This window comes from Neopelma chrysocephalum, unplaced genomic scaffold (assembly GCF_003984885.1).
Source record: "Neopelma chrysocephalum unplaced genomic scaffold, ASM398488v2 Primary Assembly neopelma1_23, whole genome shotgun sequence".
Lineage (NCBI taxonomy): Eukaryota > Metazoa > Chordata > Aves > Passeriformes > Pipridae > Neopelma > Neopelma chrysocephalum.
This window is the reverse complement of record NW_020897691.1, coordinates 31,062,765-31,080,754: the sequence shown is the minus strand read 5'-3', so window position 1 is coordinate 31,080,754 and position 17,990 is coordinate 31,062,765. Positions and strand designations below refer to the sequence as shown.

Genomic DNA, 17,990 nt, shown 5'->3' with positions numbered 1-17,990 from the left:
ACTGTATTGATATCCTGGAAGTGTACCACTACCTACATATCTGGTAATAGCAAACCACTTGCATGAAACTTGAACAGCAGTCCTGTAGGATAGGGGAGCATGCAGGAATGCCACTCATAGGGCTTAAGATATATTCTGCTGTTAAAAAAGCAATGCTGGAGGCTGTTTAAAATGATCCTTAGCAATATAATCAGAAATCCTTTGCATGGAGACAGCAAGTCCTTAGATTGCTCTGTCAAATGATACAAACAAAGCATCTTTCTAAAAGGTCTTGGCTGGTCTACAGTGAAAGGAAACAAAGCTATAGAGCAAACAGCCAGCCTCATCCTGATATATATGTGAGAAAGCCACTATCTTAACCTGAACTCTCAAAAAAATCTCTGGCAAGTATTTAAGATTACACTGTTCTTAAACAGTTTAGTAGTAGGAGCAAGCCTAATGAGGCTTGAATCTTCCTCATCCTTTAGCCAAGATAATTGCCACCAAATAGTCTGTCAAAAAAAAAGAGGATGGCATGGGTTCAAAAGCAGCTTTCTCAGCAGGGAAGCTAGAACTAAGCTAACAACCACAGAAAGTAATAAATACATACCTACTGTTAAATGACTTCTGTAACTTTAAACAAACCAAAAAAAGGAAGCAACAGTAGAAACATAAGAGCTAAGCTAATGATGTGCAAGACACATCATAGGGAAGTTTCTTCCAGGTCAGTGAAGGCATTGAGAAACTGCTGTCTGTTGTCAATAGAGATCTAAGGGTAAGCTGTGGTTACAAGCGAGGCACTTCTTTCATGTGCTCAACATAAACATGTAATGAAATGAAACATATCTCCTCCATAGCACGTGGAGTGGATTTACAGACCACTGCAAATTTATTGCCTGTACATTTTCTCTCATTCTTTCAAAATGCAATATACACTACATTATATTTATGCTGGTATAGGAATGTATATAAACTCAAATACTAAATAGCAGCTGGCCCTAATTCACTATTTTAGTTTATGTTAATCTTCTATTCCTTAGCTATGCCTCTGTTTTCTTATTTCAGTGTACTGATGAATTTTTCAAGCCTGTACTTCATAGCAGTTAGGTAATGAAAATTCATTATTAAAACATTTGAAGTTATTTCTTTAAGGAAAGAGCAAGTTTATTACTCAGGAACCCAAGAAAAGCTGAGAAAGAGCAACTAACTTTAAGCCCACAGTGTTGAGTGACAATAGAATGACAACAGTGCTCTCTTCAGATCTAATTCAGCAACAAGAAAAAATAGCATACAACAGAGAAGTTACAGCTAAAAAGAAATAACTAAACTTTCCTTAACATTGAAATGAAAAATAAACTTGTGTTTGATTTTGTTATCATAAATAACTAATACACCATATTTTCATCAATTTGAACGCAGAGAAGCATAACGTTAAAAGAGCAGGAGCAGTTCCAGCTTCAATTTGCAGCTTTCTAAGCTTGGATGCACTCGCAAAGGCACACACAACCATCAGAAGGAAGCACAGTCTCCTGTTTAACTGGTACTCATGAGTGACTCATCAGCAGTGCTGCTGAACTCCAAAGATGGGAGATTCAGCTGCTCTGCTATTATATAATCTCTGTCATACCTATCTATCTGGTAGGTACTACTCTGGAAGAATATTCTAATATTTGGGCAGGACACATCTCAAGGATGAAGGACCACTGCCTCCCTAAGATCATGCTCTATGGTGAACTTGCCACTGGCTGCCACAAGAGAGGAGCCCCGAAGAGAAGATACAAGGACTCCCTGAAACAACATCTCAGCCTTGGCCATATTGATCATCATCACTGGTCTACTCTGGCCTCCAATCGGGAGGCCTGGAGACACATCATCTATAACGCTGCTGCTTCCTTTGAGAACACACGCAGGATCACTCTCGAGGAGAAAAGACAACGCAGAAAAATCGTGTCTTGTCAATACCACTTAAGGAGTCTTTCTGTTGTGCCTTTTGCAACCGGACCTGTCTATCTCATATTGGCCTCTTTAGCCACCAGCGCGCTTGTAGCAAATGTGAGTAGAGCCTTTCCCAAATCTTTGCGAAGCCTAGCCATGATGGCAATAATTTAATACATTGTCATGTAAATTAATATAGTAATGCATTGATATACTATTAATATCGCAATATATATTAACACATAAAGCTATACTTTAGTAAGTTAATCTATACTTTCAAAAGGGCAGTCTCGCCCACTAATTACATTACAAACAAGCAGTTTTGTTCTTAAGCTAGTTTAGCATTTGTGCAATTTGCAAGCCACTAGAATTAGACACCTGTTCTCTCCAGAACTTGCACTGTATAGAAAACAGTAATGAAAAATGTTGCTGCAAAACAGTACTTAAATTCATGCTTAAGTCTGTCTTAAAACACACACTGGAAACCTATGTAGGGCCTTGCTGAACAATGAAGCTGATGAATAATTTTCTTGAAACAAGGCAAAAGTTCCAGAGAAGAATGGATTAATGTTTTTGATATCAGTAGATTGTATGTCTAGTATAAACATATTATATTATGAAAAGGTAGTGATTTCAAACTCAAAATATTAAAACTGTCTTGAAGTATGATACATTTAACATTGCATATAACAAAACATCGCAAATAATTTGGGTCTTACTGTAAGCATTTCATGTCATCTTTTGATGAAAATATATGAAGAACATTTTCAAGTCAGGTAGCTGACCAGAATTTCCAATATGTTAATTGTAACTAAATATGGGTTTAAATACTGTTAATTTTCTTTCTGTCTCTTGACGTATTTTGCGTAGAGGTCTGTGTATCTAATGAGAATATAAGCAGAGTTAAAAATGAAAAGCTGTTTACATCAACAAAGCTCCATCTCCCACTTTAATTTTGTAAAGGAAAAGAAAATCAATGCTCAGCAGCAGTCAAATAATTCATCATCTTTGAAGAATACTGCACTTTAAACAGAAATAAGGCACTAAACAGACTGAACAGCATAGTCCTACCGCTGTCCTGAACTCTCAGCACAAGATCACTGTTGATGAAATGAGGTCTAGCACAAAGGACACACAGCTGAAACAATGAAGTTAACCCTTGCCTCCTGATTGGCAGAAGTCAGTTTCGTTGTCAGCTCTTCCTTCATGTTTTCCAACTGTTGTCGGAGCTGATTCTTGTCATCCTCCAAATGTAGTTTCTCCTTCTCAAACTGCTGCTCCAACTCCTGCAGAGACAAGAAGGATGGAAGAAATATTAAATACTTGCCATACAGTCATTGCAAAGTAGAGATGTCCCACATGAAAACGATTCTTACTGGCATAAATGTTCTTTATCTCAACCAAGAATCACCCTTTCCTTAAACTCATAAAATATGAATATTTATTTTCTTTTACGATGGATGTCTTAATTTTCCCATTTATTTAATAATGTAATATCCTTTATTAATCACAAAATTAATACAAATTAACAGACAAACAGAACTTTCCTCTCAATTAATTATCAAAATCATTAAAACTATATTCACTTCCACAGTTTTTCAATTTGAGTTGACAGAAGGTTTCACTTTTTATAAAATTTCACTGATAATATGCATGTCCTTCAGCCTTTAGCCACCTATTTCCTACACATAACCCCCACAGAAAATAGTAAATCTTAAAATCCAGAATGAGCTCTGTGAAGTTTTTCAGGCTGTTATGATTAAAAAAACCAAACTACACCACATCTACAAAATTTACATAGAACCCAAAGAAATCAATAATTAGTTTTCAAGTTTAACTACATGGAAAGAATCAAGTAACACCTCTGTTTTCATTCAGTCTTTGTGGTGTAATAAGCAAATTTTGAAAGTAACTGTCGAATGAATTATATTTGTCTTACTTGAGCCTATGTTGTGTATATATATATATATATGTTAGAAACCTTTTTCTTTTTCAAGGAAAACTATAAATTTACACTTCAGCTTTATTAATTTCAGAATACATTTTCAGAAGAATAATTTCCTTCACAAAATTCTTTAAAGCAAATACGTTAAAATTAAGAACTTAATCACATATTTCAGTGGAATATACTATATAATTTATTATACCACAATGTTTTATTGAAGAAAATTAAGGTTGCCAAGCAATGTCATGTCATACGGGACTTCAAGGTTTTCTGTGCAGCTACAGAGGCTCCTTAATTAACTCCTTCCTAGTGATTCAGTGCCTCTGTATAACCCTGGGCTCAGACTTCTGAGAAATCAGTAATACCTCAGAAAACAGCTATGAAAATATATAGAACAGAGACAACCCGAAACAAAAAGTATAACTGCAGATATTGGTAAGATTGCAGAGGCAGGGGGAGAGAGAGAGAGAGCTCAAGTATTAAAGAGGAAAAAACAGTCCTAAAAAGGTATAAAACTCTAGAGAAAACCGGGGAGCTGCATGACAGCATTGCAGTGTTATCCAGCTGACTCCAAGAAGCAATAGATGCCGAGCCTTCCTCATCCAAAAACAGAGACTCTTCAAGTGTTTTGTGAGGGGTGTAAGCACATTAAGCCTAGTAGCTTGTTAGTTCTAGCACTACATTAGGGTATGAGGTACGCTATAAATAATATCTGTGTAAACTGCTTGCACAATCTCTTCCTTCACGATGTAAATTGGATAGAGACAAAACAGAGGGTTACAGTCACTAACATTCTGCTACACAATGTAACCCAACAAGTGCCTGTTATCTTCACTGGTCCCAGATCAGTCTCCTTGTGGGACAAATGGTCCTTGCTCAATGAAACTTGGATCAATTTGTCTTGTTCATGCTGAAATCTGCTGTTGCTAAATTCCACTAGTGCTATTAGACCCTATTCTGATAACAGAATAAATAGTTCTTTGATGATACTTGTCAGTACAGCTGTGCAGTACTGCAAAATTATGAGCAACTCTTATTTTCATAATCCTCCTGATGCCATTTTTACAGCTCATTTTATAGATGGAAGAATTGAAGCAAAAAGAAATATTTAAGCTATTTCTTGAGTTCTACTCTAATCCTGTAGAATTCTCTTCTGTTCCATTTTTTTCAGAACTTTGCAAACACCAGATGCATTTCCCAGGCTTCCAGTCCTAATAAATCTTCATGTCCTCTATCCCAAGGCTTCTGGTAACCATGTTTCTTCCTCATACTAAATTCAATTCTTCTCTGCATTTAAGCCTGTTTTCTTCCTTGGATTACTCAAACACCACAACATGTGCTTAGTGAGACAGGTTTGACAGAGGAGACAGTAAAACCTGATTAAGATTTAAGATCAATGAAATCTGATTAAGATTTACCCAGATCTTGATCCTAGCATCGTTTCATACTTAGTTTTCCTTTGTTAAAAAAATTTCAGAGTTCTCACATTTACAGAAGTGTTCCTTACTTCAACTAATTTAATTATTTAAGCAAAAATATTTTATTATATCCTTTGTTTTATTCTCTACATTATTTTAGTAACAAACAAAACAAAAGAAAATAAGAAGAACCCCACATTGTACTGAAATAAAAGAAAAATATACCCAGAAGCCCTTAAGAGACATTGTCTTAATAACAGGCATGTTTAAAGGTACAAAGAAAGTAAACTTGAAAGATCAGATATACATATGTCTCGAAGAAGTACTTCAATTACTGGGTAACATAAAAAAAAATTTAGGATTCATCAAAAATAAAACTAAGAAGCAACACACTAGTAAAACAATTTACGAAAACAAACTCAACCTCAGTGTGAGATGCACATCACTAACTACAACTGTGTTGCTTGGTATGTTTCCTGTGAATACATCAGAGAAGCATAACAAAGCCTTGAATTCAACAATTAATCTTTATCCTGTATTTCCTGTGTAAGGCAAAATTTGTGCATAAGGTACAGACAACCAGATAAGGAAATAAAAATTCGCAAATGATCCTCTCATCCACACAAAAAAAAGGCCAATTTTGTGAAACAAAAAAAGGCCTTTCAGTTTCAGGATTCCAGTTAAAGAATCCTGTACAGTGAACACAATTTTATGATGTAAGCTAGGAACAGCTGTTGCCATCTTTTGAGTACACATATAGCCAAGTCCTAATATAGTGCCATTTTGTCTTTCTGGATTGTCTGTGAAAATTCTAAATAAATGTTATAATAATATAATCTTTCATCTTCTTCAGAAGAACTGATCTTGATTGATATACCAACCCTTCTGAATATGAGTCACAAACCCCAGGAAGAAACAACTACTATACTTGAACAGATAGTTGTATAATTTGAGAACTTCTCTTCTGTATGCAGACAAATGACAATACAAGTGCTATTTTTTTCCAAGATATTTGTTATTTAAATGAAAGCTAAGCAATTTCTTCAGAGAGACCCAGCAGACCTGTAGCTAATTCCAAATTAACTTGCCATAAAACAAAACCATGCAGTACAAGACTCAAACTGTGACATTTGATTTTTGTAATATGTTTGATTACTAAGAAAACACAAACCTACCATCTGCAGTTTCTTCTTATCCTTATTAGCACTACTGTGTGCAGCCTCAATTGCAGTATGGTGTTTCCATGCCAGCTCTTCTAAGGTCTTGGAGTGAGCCTCCTTTAACTGTGCAGCCTCTCCTTCCAATCTTGCTTGCAATTTTACCAGCTCCTTCTCATAATATTCACGTTGTGTTTCCCTTGCTTCATTTACTTTCTATAAAATACAGGAAAAAAAAATCTATTAAGTAGTAAAAAAATTTGAACAGCAGAAAAAAAATACAAAAATATTAGTGATGATATAAATCTACCAAAAATTAACTTCCATATAAAACAAACTAAGCAAACATGAAGCACTGACTACATAATTCCATAACCAAAAAGGTAGTTTCAACAGATCCATGTAAAGCAATATATCCTTACTAAAAATCTACTTTTTCCTCTATTTAGTCTGGGAAAACAGCAATCAGGTATCAAGCTTATAGAGAATTTCAGTACAGTACTTTCAAACACGTTCAGTGCATTTGCAGCAAATGGCTTTTAAAACTGTTCTTTAGCCGTTTCACATTTGTCCCTCCTGAGACACTTTAGATACTAGGCATACACACACCAGGTCATAAATCAAATGAAATTGTTAAAAGATGTCCAAAGCAGTCTGAACAACATCTAGTCTGACTTCCCTCTAATCTCACTTTACACTCTACATTAGTCAATGTTGCTACATGAGACATACTTGAAACATACTGGTCCTAGTCCAGTCACATCAAACAAAAATTAAAACATAATCTTTTTTTTCCCTGAGAATTCTATGTCTTTTGTTTTTATTCAGCTAAAGCCAAGAAGCTGTTTAACCTTCTCCAATGCCAGAATTTGCTGCCTTTGTCGCTCATCCAGACTCTGTGTTTTGCTTTGTAATAAGTTTCTTTCCTCTTCCAGCTGGGACAATTTTTCCTTTAGTCTAGATTTTTCTGATTCCAAATCTCTGATTGTAACTTCTTGAGTCATTTGAGTAGCTTGAAGCATTCCAATGTGACCTAAAAACAAAACAGCTCTTTAAAACCTCACATCATTGGTTTCATGCAATTGAAGTGCACAGTCAGACTCCAGTGACAGTACAAATCTAGTGGAAGCTTGCATGTAGTATCTCCCTTGTCTTCACTGCAATACTTCTCTTCCTCTCCACTTGTCTTTTTTAGTTTTACAAAATGTTCAACAACAGTAGAGTACTTGGTGCTGAGGCTCCTTTAGTTTCAATTTTCCTGGTTCAAAGTTGCATATTGACTCTCAAGGTAAAGCAGAAGTAGGCAACACTGAACACTGACAGTCTATCTGAAGAACTTACCCACCCTAAAACCACACGTTTTCACCCCATGAGAAGCTACACAACAGAAAGTAAAACACTGACGTCTAAAGGTAAAGATACTATTGTTTTATCAAACTCATAATTTAGCTAGTATGCTAGATACATAGCTTTAGCTCCTGTAAAACTTACAGAATTAATAATAATACTGCTAATAAACTTTGTTTATTTTGGTATCAAGGTATGACTAAAAGATGTAACAAAACTCATTCTCTCTATAGTAAAGTATTGCAGGTTAGAGGCTCGCTTTTTATTTTTATTTCTTTAGATATATTTTTAAAAACCAATCAACAAAAAACTCCACCAACTTCAAACTAGACAATATAATCATCTGTCCTTCACATAACCAGTGGAAAAAGGTTTATGACTTCAGAAACTTTTGTCCTTGTTCTTTTTGATGTATATTTGTATTATTGAAAATACTACCACTACATAACTGACTATAGCAGTGAAATTCCTGTTATTCTGGGAGAGGCTCTGCAGTGGATTGAAGACTATTTTGGAAAAGAGGATGCTTCTAGGTTTGTTCAACTGAAAGATGAGAGGTATTGTTTACTCAGAATAATTTTTTATTCCTTTTTTTAGTCACAACTCCTAGGTAAGACTTTTTGTTTCCTCTCTCATTATTATAACCCTCAAAAGTGACAGATTGAGTTTTAATAACAGAGTATTGCTTTTAAATTTAAGTTACTAAGAAATAGCTAAGAAAGTGGATTGTGTGCTACTGTTTCTCACAAGACAAAATCACTGAGCCTCATGATTCACTTCTATCTGTGCTTAAAAGCAAGATGTGCCAAAAAGGAAACTGTTTTAGCCTTTGTTGTCTGTGGACACTGATGTGAAGGGAATAACAGTGGGATATATAATGAAATTTGAAAATTAAAAAAGCTTCAAAATGATTAGTATTTTCATAAAAAATGCACATCTCTACTTGTACTAAGCTCTGAAGAATTCTATGAATCATTTTGGTAGTTTTGTTTGTAAAACTAAAAACTGAAGAGAAAAACTTAAGATAATGGGTATGCTTAATTTCTATAACGTTTAAAGAAAAACCAACTTGTTTCAAAAGTTTGGCCATCTAAGAAAGATACTTTCAAACCCAGAATTTCAGAATGTAGCAAGGAGAGAAGAATTTTTAGTTTTTTGGGAAGTATGCCATGTATATTTTATTGTAAGCACACACACTGATCTAGAGCTTTTGTCCTAGCAATACTGTCACACAAGACAGGTTTCCCATTCCTCACGCTCTACACAAAAGGTATGAAACGCAGAAGTTCCAAGTTGGGAATCTCAGGATAAATGGAAGAAGAATGTATTAATTGCCCAAAATAGACTCAATACAGTGTTCTGAAATTGCAATATGATGAATAAACACTCTGTATGGTAATTAAGTATGAGAATTCAGGCTCTTTGAAGCCGGATTTTTGACAGTGTGAGCTGAAAATCAAGGAGATGGCAGTGGGCCGGTGTCAGAAACCATTTCCAAACAAGCTGGAAGCCAATTACATCACATGGTGATGGCTTGGTGGCACCAACGTAAACAGGGATCCTGGTTCTTGTTGCACAGTGATGCACTGTAAAACAAAGATGTACCACTGACAGTGCCACTGAGCTTGGCAACAGCACAGACACACAGGAATTTCTGGTAAAGCTAAAAACCTCAGTGCCAGAGGAGACCAGGGCTGGACTCAATCACAGGCTAGCTGACTTGATGCCATTAGTAATATGGAAAAATAGCCTGGATATTTAAGTTTATTTCCACTTTATTTGGGGTGGCCTGGTGAACCACTCACATGCTTCTACCTAAGGAACGAAACAGAAATGGCTGAAAAGTGTATGAGAATAGGGGCTTTTTTCCCCCCAACCATCTCAGGTCATCAATTTTTCTATGAGTGCCTCGCAAAACACTTTTTGGGGGGTCAGATTCGCATTTGAGATACTCAAGGAATAGGTGGCAAGCCTATTCCTTTTAGATGTTTGCATCCAATAGAACCTTGCAATCTTGGGCCCCTGCTGGCCACTATACTGTTCAAATACGTAGCCTACACTATTCCTGAGCTTGTGCTAATTTGTGTGGAAAACAATCAGGTATCACTACAATTGGTCTTGTTGAACAAGGCCAAAGATAAGCCAGGGCCTTTTTTTCAGCCCAAGACCCTACCTATCATATAGTTGACCAAGTTCAAGCTCTTGGGCCAATTCCCTACCACTCAGCAGTTCACTAGGAAGACATGGCCTAAGAGGGAAAACCTGCGCATGTACAGATAGGTTAAACAATTTTTTATGCCTTTCCATATGCCAACAAGCACAAAGAAGCAAAAAAAAAAAAAAAAACAGCTATAGAGAAAACCTTAAGAGATTTATTATCCGATAAGTATTCTGACAGTAGGTATAAAGTGAAGTACCACAGTGTCAGCAAAAAGAAAAGGCAACTGAAAAAGATGGAGAAGCAGGAAGCATGTTTCAGTGACTATGTGGAGGACAGACACACAGCATAAGCATTCTGTACAAATGCAGTTCCAAGGCCTGGAAGATATGTACATGCCATTCAAGTAGATCATTTGGAGAAATAAGTACAGAAAAAAAGTCTTAAGTACAATGCATGAAATATCAAAAAAGTTAAAAAAATACCAAAACTTGTCACAAATTTCTATGGAAAGCATTAAACAGTCTTCAGGAACTCTAAACCTGACAGAAAAAGGAAAGGTTAGAATAAAAAGATGAAGTTCATTTCCAGATTAAGTTACTGACATACATACTGGCTTTGAGAACAAGATCAGTGGCCTGCTGCTGTAAGCGCTCTCTAGCAGCTGCAAGCTCGCTTTCCACTTCTTTGTGTTTGCTTAACAATGACATCTCCTCCTCCTTCACATCATCTAGCTGTTTTTGAAGAACCTAGAGGAAACACACAATATCTGTTATCATTTATAGTCATGTAAATTTAAATGAGCATTAGGTTAAAAGGCACAGAAAAGACCTTTCAGCAAACAAGTTTTCTCCATACAAAAGCTGAAATAGTGTAATATTACTGCCATATTGATTTTGTGTTATATGTAATGCTTAAAAAATATTTTTGGAAAAACAAGATAGCGGATATATGGCATGACAATAATGCATAACAGAAACGTGACAATATTCAAAAAGTTATATGAGAAAATATAAACTGTAAAATGGTCCACAGAGTTTGTGGGCCAACTTTGGAAACCTGGTTTCTAATATATGAGAGTTCTTCACATTAAAAAATACCTCATATATTCACAGCAGTTTACAGTGTCCTTCATTGCAACTCTGAGCTTTTAGTACTGCCTCAGATTTAAGCTGGACATGGAGACACACAAATGAGAGCTGGGCATTTACTTAAATCAAATGTTCCTCAGAGGTCAGTATTCAGACCAGCACTTTTTAGCACCTTTCCTGGCAACATGGACAGTGGGATTTTGTGCACCCTCAGCAAGTGACACCAAGCTGTGTGGTGTGTGGTCAATGTGCTGGAGGGAAGGAATGACACCCAGAGAGACCTTGACATGTAGGTCTGTGTGAACCTCACAAAACTCAACAAGACCAAGTGCAGAGTGCTGCACCTGGGTCAGAGCAATCCCAAGCACAAATACAGGCTGGGTGGAAAATGCATCGAGATTAGCCCCAAGGAGAAGGACTTGGAGACGAAGAGTTCAATATGACTCGGCAATGTGCTCTCACAGCCCAGAAAGCCAACTGTACCCTGGGCTGCACCAAAAGGAGTGTGGCCAGCAGATCAAGGGAAGTGATTCTGCCACTCTGCTCTTGTTAGACCCCACCTGCAATATTGTGTGCCCAGGAGTGGGGCCCCCAACACAAAAAAGACAAGGACCTGTTGGAACAACTCCAGAGGAATACACTCAGTGGCCACAGGGCTGGAACACTTCTCCTATGAAGACAGGCTGAGACAGTTGGGACTGTTCAGCCTGGAGAAGGTAAGGTTCTGGGGGAGGCCTTCGAGAAGCCTTCCAGTATCTAAAGGGGGACTAAAAGAGACTCAGAGAAGGACTTTTCACAAGGGCTTGTAGTGACAGGACAAGGGGGAATGGCCTTGGCTGAAGGAGGGTAGGTTTAGACTAGATACTAGGAAGAAATTCTTTCTTTCCTGTGAGGGTGGTGAAGCATTTGAAAAGATTGCCCAGAGAGGTTGTGAACTCTCCATCCCTGGAGGTGTTCAAGACCAGCCTGGATGGGGCTCTAAGTAAGCTGGTCTAGCGCAAGGTGTCCCTGCCAATGCCAGGGGAGCTGGAGCTAGATGATCTTTACTGTCCCTTCCAACACAAACTATTCTATGGTTCTATGATTCTAAACTTCAAATATGCCTTAAGTCTGATGCACTGGTTCACAATAGCATATCTTGGATAGCATGATGATGTGTTCTCAGCCATGCAGGAAGGAAAGAAAATCCTGTTCTGTTTTAAAAGGAAATACAGATTTCTTATCATTCAAGTTACTGAAATAGTAAGGGTCATTTCAGAAACTAAAGCAGAAAAGAGAACTGGGAAAAACACTGTACAGGACAGGTAATGAAGCATAGACACTAGATGATGCTTTTGATCACCTCAACCACAGCGATCAGAGTAGGACCTGACTTTAAAATCTGCTACCAATACTCTACTAGACTCTTCCTCTTGCAGGAATGATCAATGTACAGTGGGTTTCCTCTTCACTGCAGCTTGCCAGAAACCTACCTTCTCAATGTAGTCAACTGAAGGGCAAGAGTTCTGCTTCGTTAACTGAACAGAGTTGGAAATGAACTCTTGGCAGGCCCCCTGGGAAACTGGAAAAATGTATTCTGAATGTAACATCTGATAAAGGCAGCGTTCTTCCTTCACTATGCTGTGTAGCCTTTACACAAGAAGGAAGGATAGTCCAAAAGATGGGCTGGAATTAGACAGTAAATGAGAAAAGCTCATGGCCCATCTTAGCTCTACCAATGATGCTTCCAAAATTACTGTGACCATCATATTTGAGGCTTTGTAAGTTGAGAGTAACTATAAATCCAAGACAAGACGCTCAAGCTTACCCACAGAAATTACTGTTCTTCAAACCTCGGCCCAGTTACCAAAAAAATGAGCAGAATTTCAGAATCTTTTTATTCAAGTCCAGCATACCCAGTCCTATTTGTTGCTGAGCAAAAACATCCCCAGTCTTTGTATTTCTGGGATGTCTTGTCTCTCTTTAGGGATAAGAAACTTTAGTTTCCAAATGTACTTGGTTAGTGTGGCAGGGTTTTGTTAGCCTAGGGAGTGCTGCAGCAGTGGCTCTTATGAGAAGCTGCTAGAAGCTTCCCATGTATCTGACAGAGCCAATGCCAGCCAGCTCCAAGACAGACCCACCACTAGCCAAGGCCGAGCCCACCAGCGACAGCGGGAGCACCTCTGGGATAACAGACTTAAAAAAAGAGAAAGCGTTACTGCGCAAAAGCAATCGCAGCCAGAGAAGCAACAAGTGAAAGTATGTGAGAGCAACAGCCCTGCAGACCCTGAGGTCAGTGAAGAAGGAGAGGGAGGAGGTGCTCCAGGTGCTGGAGCAGAGATTCCCCTGCAGCCTGTGATGAAGACCATGGTGAGGCAGGTTGTTCTGTTGCAGCCCATGAAGGACCCCATGCCAAGGCAGGTGCCCAAAGGAGGCTGTGACCTTGTGGAAAGTTCACACTGGAGCAGGTTCCTGGCAGGACTTGTGACCCTGTGGGGGACCCATACTGGAGCAGTCTGTTCCTGAAGGACTGCACCCCATGGAAGGGATCCACACTGGAACAGCTCATGAAGAACTGCAGTTCATGGGAAGGACTCACATTGGAGAAGTTGGTGGAAGACTGTCTCCCATGGGAGGGACCCCATGTAGAGTAGGGGAAAAGTGTGAGGAGTCCTGCCCCTGAGGAAGAGGAAGCGGCAGAGAAACGTGTGATGAACTGACTACAACCCCCCTTCACCATCCTTCTGCACAGCTGGAGGGGGAGGAGATAGAGAACTGGGAATAAAGTTAAGCCCAGGAAGGATGAAGGGGTGGGAAGAAAGTGCTTTTAAGATTTGGTTTTACTTCTCATTATCCTACTCTGATTTGATTTCCTTTTCCGCAACCTGAGTCTGTTTTGCTGTTGATGGTAACTGGTGAGTGATCCATCTCTCCCTATTCTTATCTCGACCCATGAGCCTTTCATTACATTCTCTCTTCTCTGCCCTGAGGAGGGGAGTGATAGAACAGCTTTGGTGGGCACTTGGCATCCAGCTAGGGTCAACCCAACACACGAAATAAAATTGTGTTGGAGTTTAACTGGGTAAGCAGCTAAGTATGACACTGTTGCTTGCTCACTACCCCCAAAGTAGGATGGGAGAGAGAATTGGAAGGGTAAATGTGAAAAACTTGTGGGTTGGGATAAAGACAATTTAATAAATGAAAAGCCACACACACACAAACAAAGCAAAACAAGGAATTCATTTGCCACTTTTCATGGGCAGAGAGGTGTTCAGCCATCCTCAGGAAAGTACGGCTCCATCACACATAATGGGACTTGGGAAGGCAAACACCACCACTTTGAACATCCTCCCCCTTCCTTCGCCCACGTTTATATGCTGAGCATGGCACCATAGAGTATGGAGTACCCCTGTGGTCAGCTGGATTCAGCTGTCCTGACTGTGTCCCCTCCCAACTCCTTGTGCACCCCCAGCCTCCTCGCTGGTGAGGTGGGTTAAGAGGCAGAAAAGGCCTTGACTCTGTGTAAGCGCTGTTCAGAGATAACTAAAATATCCTTGTTACCAACACTGTTTCCAGCACAAATCAAAGACATGGCATCCTACAAGCTGCTGTGGAGAAAATTAACTCTACCCCAGCCAAAACCAGTAACATACTGAAAATGTGTGCAGTATTTCAGTTACTGCTTGTGGAAACATTGTTAATTAAACAATTAAGTTTAAAATATAAATAAATGAAAAAAAAATTAGAATATGATAAGCAAGTATGAGTGACATAAAATTAAGTTTACACCCTCCCATTACCTCAACCTACCAGCCTCATGTAAAGATAGAATAAATAGGAAAAGAAAGTTCACAACCTTGGGAACAACACCATCAGTCTTACCTGAACATTGTTTTCTGCTGTACCAAGAGCCACCTGAAGTTTTTGGCATTTTTCCCTTAGACTGGCAGCTTCATCCTGGACCATTTGCAATTCAGTTTTAAGCTTTCCCAGATTCTTCCGTAACATACTTTCCTGGTTTTGAAATTCTTTTCTCAGCTCCACTTCTTTTTCTTTGCAAGCATGTAGACTTTCTGCTGTAAAAAGCTGCGATCTTTTCAAAGAGTCAAGTTCATGTTCATAGAAGGACTGTGCTTTGCTGAGTTTGCCTTCATAGTCCTCAATGAGTTTTTTTCTTTCCAGCCTTAACTCTTCAACTTTATTGTTTAAGTCTTCCAGCTCCAGTCTATGCAATTCCTCTAGTTTTTCTTGCCCCTTACTTAAGGTAGCGTTCTGACTCTGATGTGTCTTGAGAAGTTCTTGAATCTCAAGCCTGTGGGCAGCTTTTAAGTCTTCCAGGGCTGTACGCTTGTCCTTCTCATACTGCACTTGCAACTGTATGAAACTTCGTAGCCTTTCCTCAAATTTCTTTCTGATCTCTTCTACTTCCCTTGACATGGTCACTACACGTTGGACATGCTGAGCTTCTGCACAAAGCTGCATATCTTCAACTCTATCCTTATATGCTTCAAATTCTGTCAAGGCCTGATGTTTCATCTTTTTATGATCTTCTAGTGACTCTTCCAAAACCTGAATCTTTCTCTTGAGATCCATTTCTTCCGCCACTTTACTTTTATATTGCAAGATCTTCTCTCTGGTCTCCGCAAGAATTTGTTGAATTTCTTCTTCATGAGCATCTTTAAGGGCTTGGATAGCTGCTTCGTGTTCATCATTTTTAGTGTTCAAAGCATATATTACCTGCAAACATGAAATACTATATTAGAGAAAAGGCATTCTGGTTACCTGTTTAAACCTAAGAAAAAAACATCTAGGCACTCTGAAAATGACTTTGACAATCTAGGTTGTTTTCATCATACAAATAAAACACCAAATGTTATTTTGGATGTAACAGCATAAATGCTGTATTAGTCATGATATTCTTACACATCTTGTAGAACAGTTTTTCTATACTCTTTGGACCTGTAATTTTCCTGATGAAAGTTTACATGTTGCTGCTGTAAATACTACTAAAAGCACAGTCAACACATTTTACCCCCCCCCCAATTTATTTAAAATAATTAAAAGCATAGCCTAAAAAATAATTTGAACAGAGGTCTTCTGTTGGAGAATAACACATGCAGCATATATTACAAGAAGAATATATTACAACAAGAAATTAAACTGGAACAAAAACCTAATCTCAAATCCCTCCTTTCCAAATGCTAACGATTCTTAAATATTTCATTTCAGAACATGAAATAGTATCTAAAATGCAAACACTGGTTGTTTTGGTTTGTAAGCTCGATGGCTGCCTGGATACAATTTCACTTTTGACAGCTTATCTAGTAGGCAGTGGGTGTATGCGGATCTCCTAAGGTCTAAGGTCACTCGCTACATGAATTCAACAACAAAGTAAGTCAGCTGAACAGAGAAGTTCAGGGCAGAGCAGGCAACAATCTAGGGAGCCCAGGGAGTAAAGCAGTTCAAGAGGGCTGTGAAAGCAGTAAAGCCACTGACTTTCAGCAGAAGTTTTAAGACAACCAGATATATCCTATGGGATGTTTCAATTGCACTACAACACAGTAGATCATCATCTTGGTTTTTAACTAGGAAGTATGGCTAAATATGTGGGTATGTGTGTGTACATGTCAGTGAATAAAGCATTCACACAATAGGTGGTGTTAACACAATCTTTTGTGCTTCAAGAACTCCAGCCAATATCCCCATCCTTCCCAGGTATCTTACTGGCAGAAGAGCTATAATAAATAGCTTAGTAGTTTAACAAATAAAACAAAAGCTACACACATCTGGGGAAAAAAAAGTCTTCTGACTGGTATATATTGTATATCTTAAAAATTAACAAGAAGCAGCAAAAATGGACAACAAAGAAGCAGCAGGGGATTTTTTTTTCCCCATGAGGACAGAACCTAGGCCAGTCCTCCATTGGTATTCAACCAGGCAACAGAGGAAGATGGTCCTGACTTGCCCTCAGGGCTGGGAAATATGAAGAAGGCTCAGAATTGCTCTCCTGGCTCCAAGCACAAAGCCTCTATGTTCCACCTAAGAAGGTATTTACAGTCCAGTGTTCAGAGAAGCTACAAAGCTCAGAGTTCTCCTAAGTGGAAAAGCAGATTCAAGATTTTTGCCATGTAATATAACGTGCTCTATTTTTCTGGTGGTATTTTTCTTTGGTTGGTTTTTGTTTGTTTTAGCAAAAGTCCAGACACTGTATTCTAAATTTTATGCCTGAAACAACAAACATTCCCCATTCTGTTATCTGTGACACACAAAGCTAAAAAGACAGGCTTTAGATTAAAATAGAAAAATAGAAAACATAAAAAGAAAAAAGTTCTGAAACAGTATCAGATGTAATGAAAAAACTAAATAACCTCACTCAACTTCACATACCAAGGAAATAACTTAAAAATTATCAAAAAAAGACACTTCAACTTATTCAATTTTTCTAACATTGGTACATGCTATTTAATGACAGAGGAAAAAACATAGGTTTTCCATAGCTTTGGTAATGGTTCTTAATAATGCTTATATCTCTGCAGTCAGCAAACAGACTTTTGGCTTTCTTCCTCCTCAGAAAAAAAAACAACTCCTACTGTGAAGGAGCTTCGCAGTTCAGACACTCAAAAACTCCACCAATAAATTACAAAAAATGACAACAAAACCACGTGCAATTCTATTAGCAAAATCACAACTATCACTGCAATGTCCTTCACCCAAGGTTTCAACTTTCTATATTCTCATTGTCTTTTGTGATGCCAACAGTACCTTCTAATCACAAAGCTTTCTCCTCCCTCCTGTCACCAACCTACAGTCTCAGCTATTGGACCTAACACTCCATTTGGGTTTTTTCTGGTAAATGTACATACACTATCTTGCACGAATAGGCCTTAGTTTTGGTTAGAGAAGCTGGACAATGTAGTTTAAAAGGTACTATAAAAAAGAAATTTCACACTTAGGATCAGGTTATTATAATAAGCATTTGCA

The 17,990-nt window shown here is 38.2% G+C and overlaps 1 protein-coding gene across 7 annotated transcripts in view; it reads right to left on the bottom strand.

Moving 5' to 3' along the window:
• FAM184A (family with sequence similarity 184 member A) overlaps positions 1-17,990 on the bottom strand; it is a 78,768-nt gene that overhangs the window by 34,200 nt on the left and 26,578 nt on the right. For all 7 annotated transcript variants that reach the window (XM_027692380.1, XM_027692417.1, XM_027692363.1 and 4 more), the window contains exons 2-6: positions 14,892-15,746; positions 10,553-10,688; positions 7,286-7,467; positions 6,453-6,650; positions 3,078-3,200 (exon numbers count right to left, since the gene is read on the bottom strand). In XM_027692380.1, coding sequence (XP_027548181.1) covers positions 3,078-3,200; positions 6,453-6,650; positions 7,286-7,467; positions 10,553-10,688; positions 14,892-15,746 — 1,494 coding nt within the window. The remainder of the gene's footprint in view (positions 1-3,077; positions 3,201-6,452; positions 6,651-7,285; positions 7,468-10,552; positions 10,689-14,891; positions 15,747-17,990) is intronic.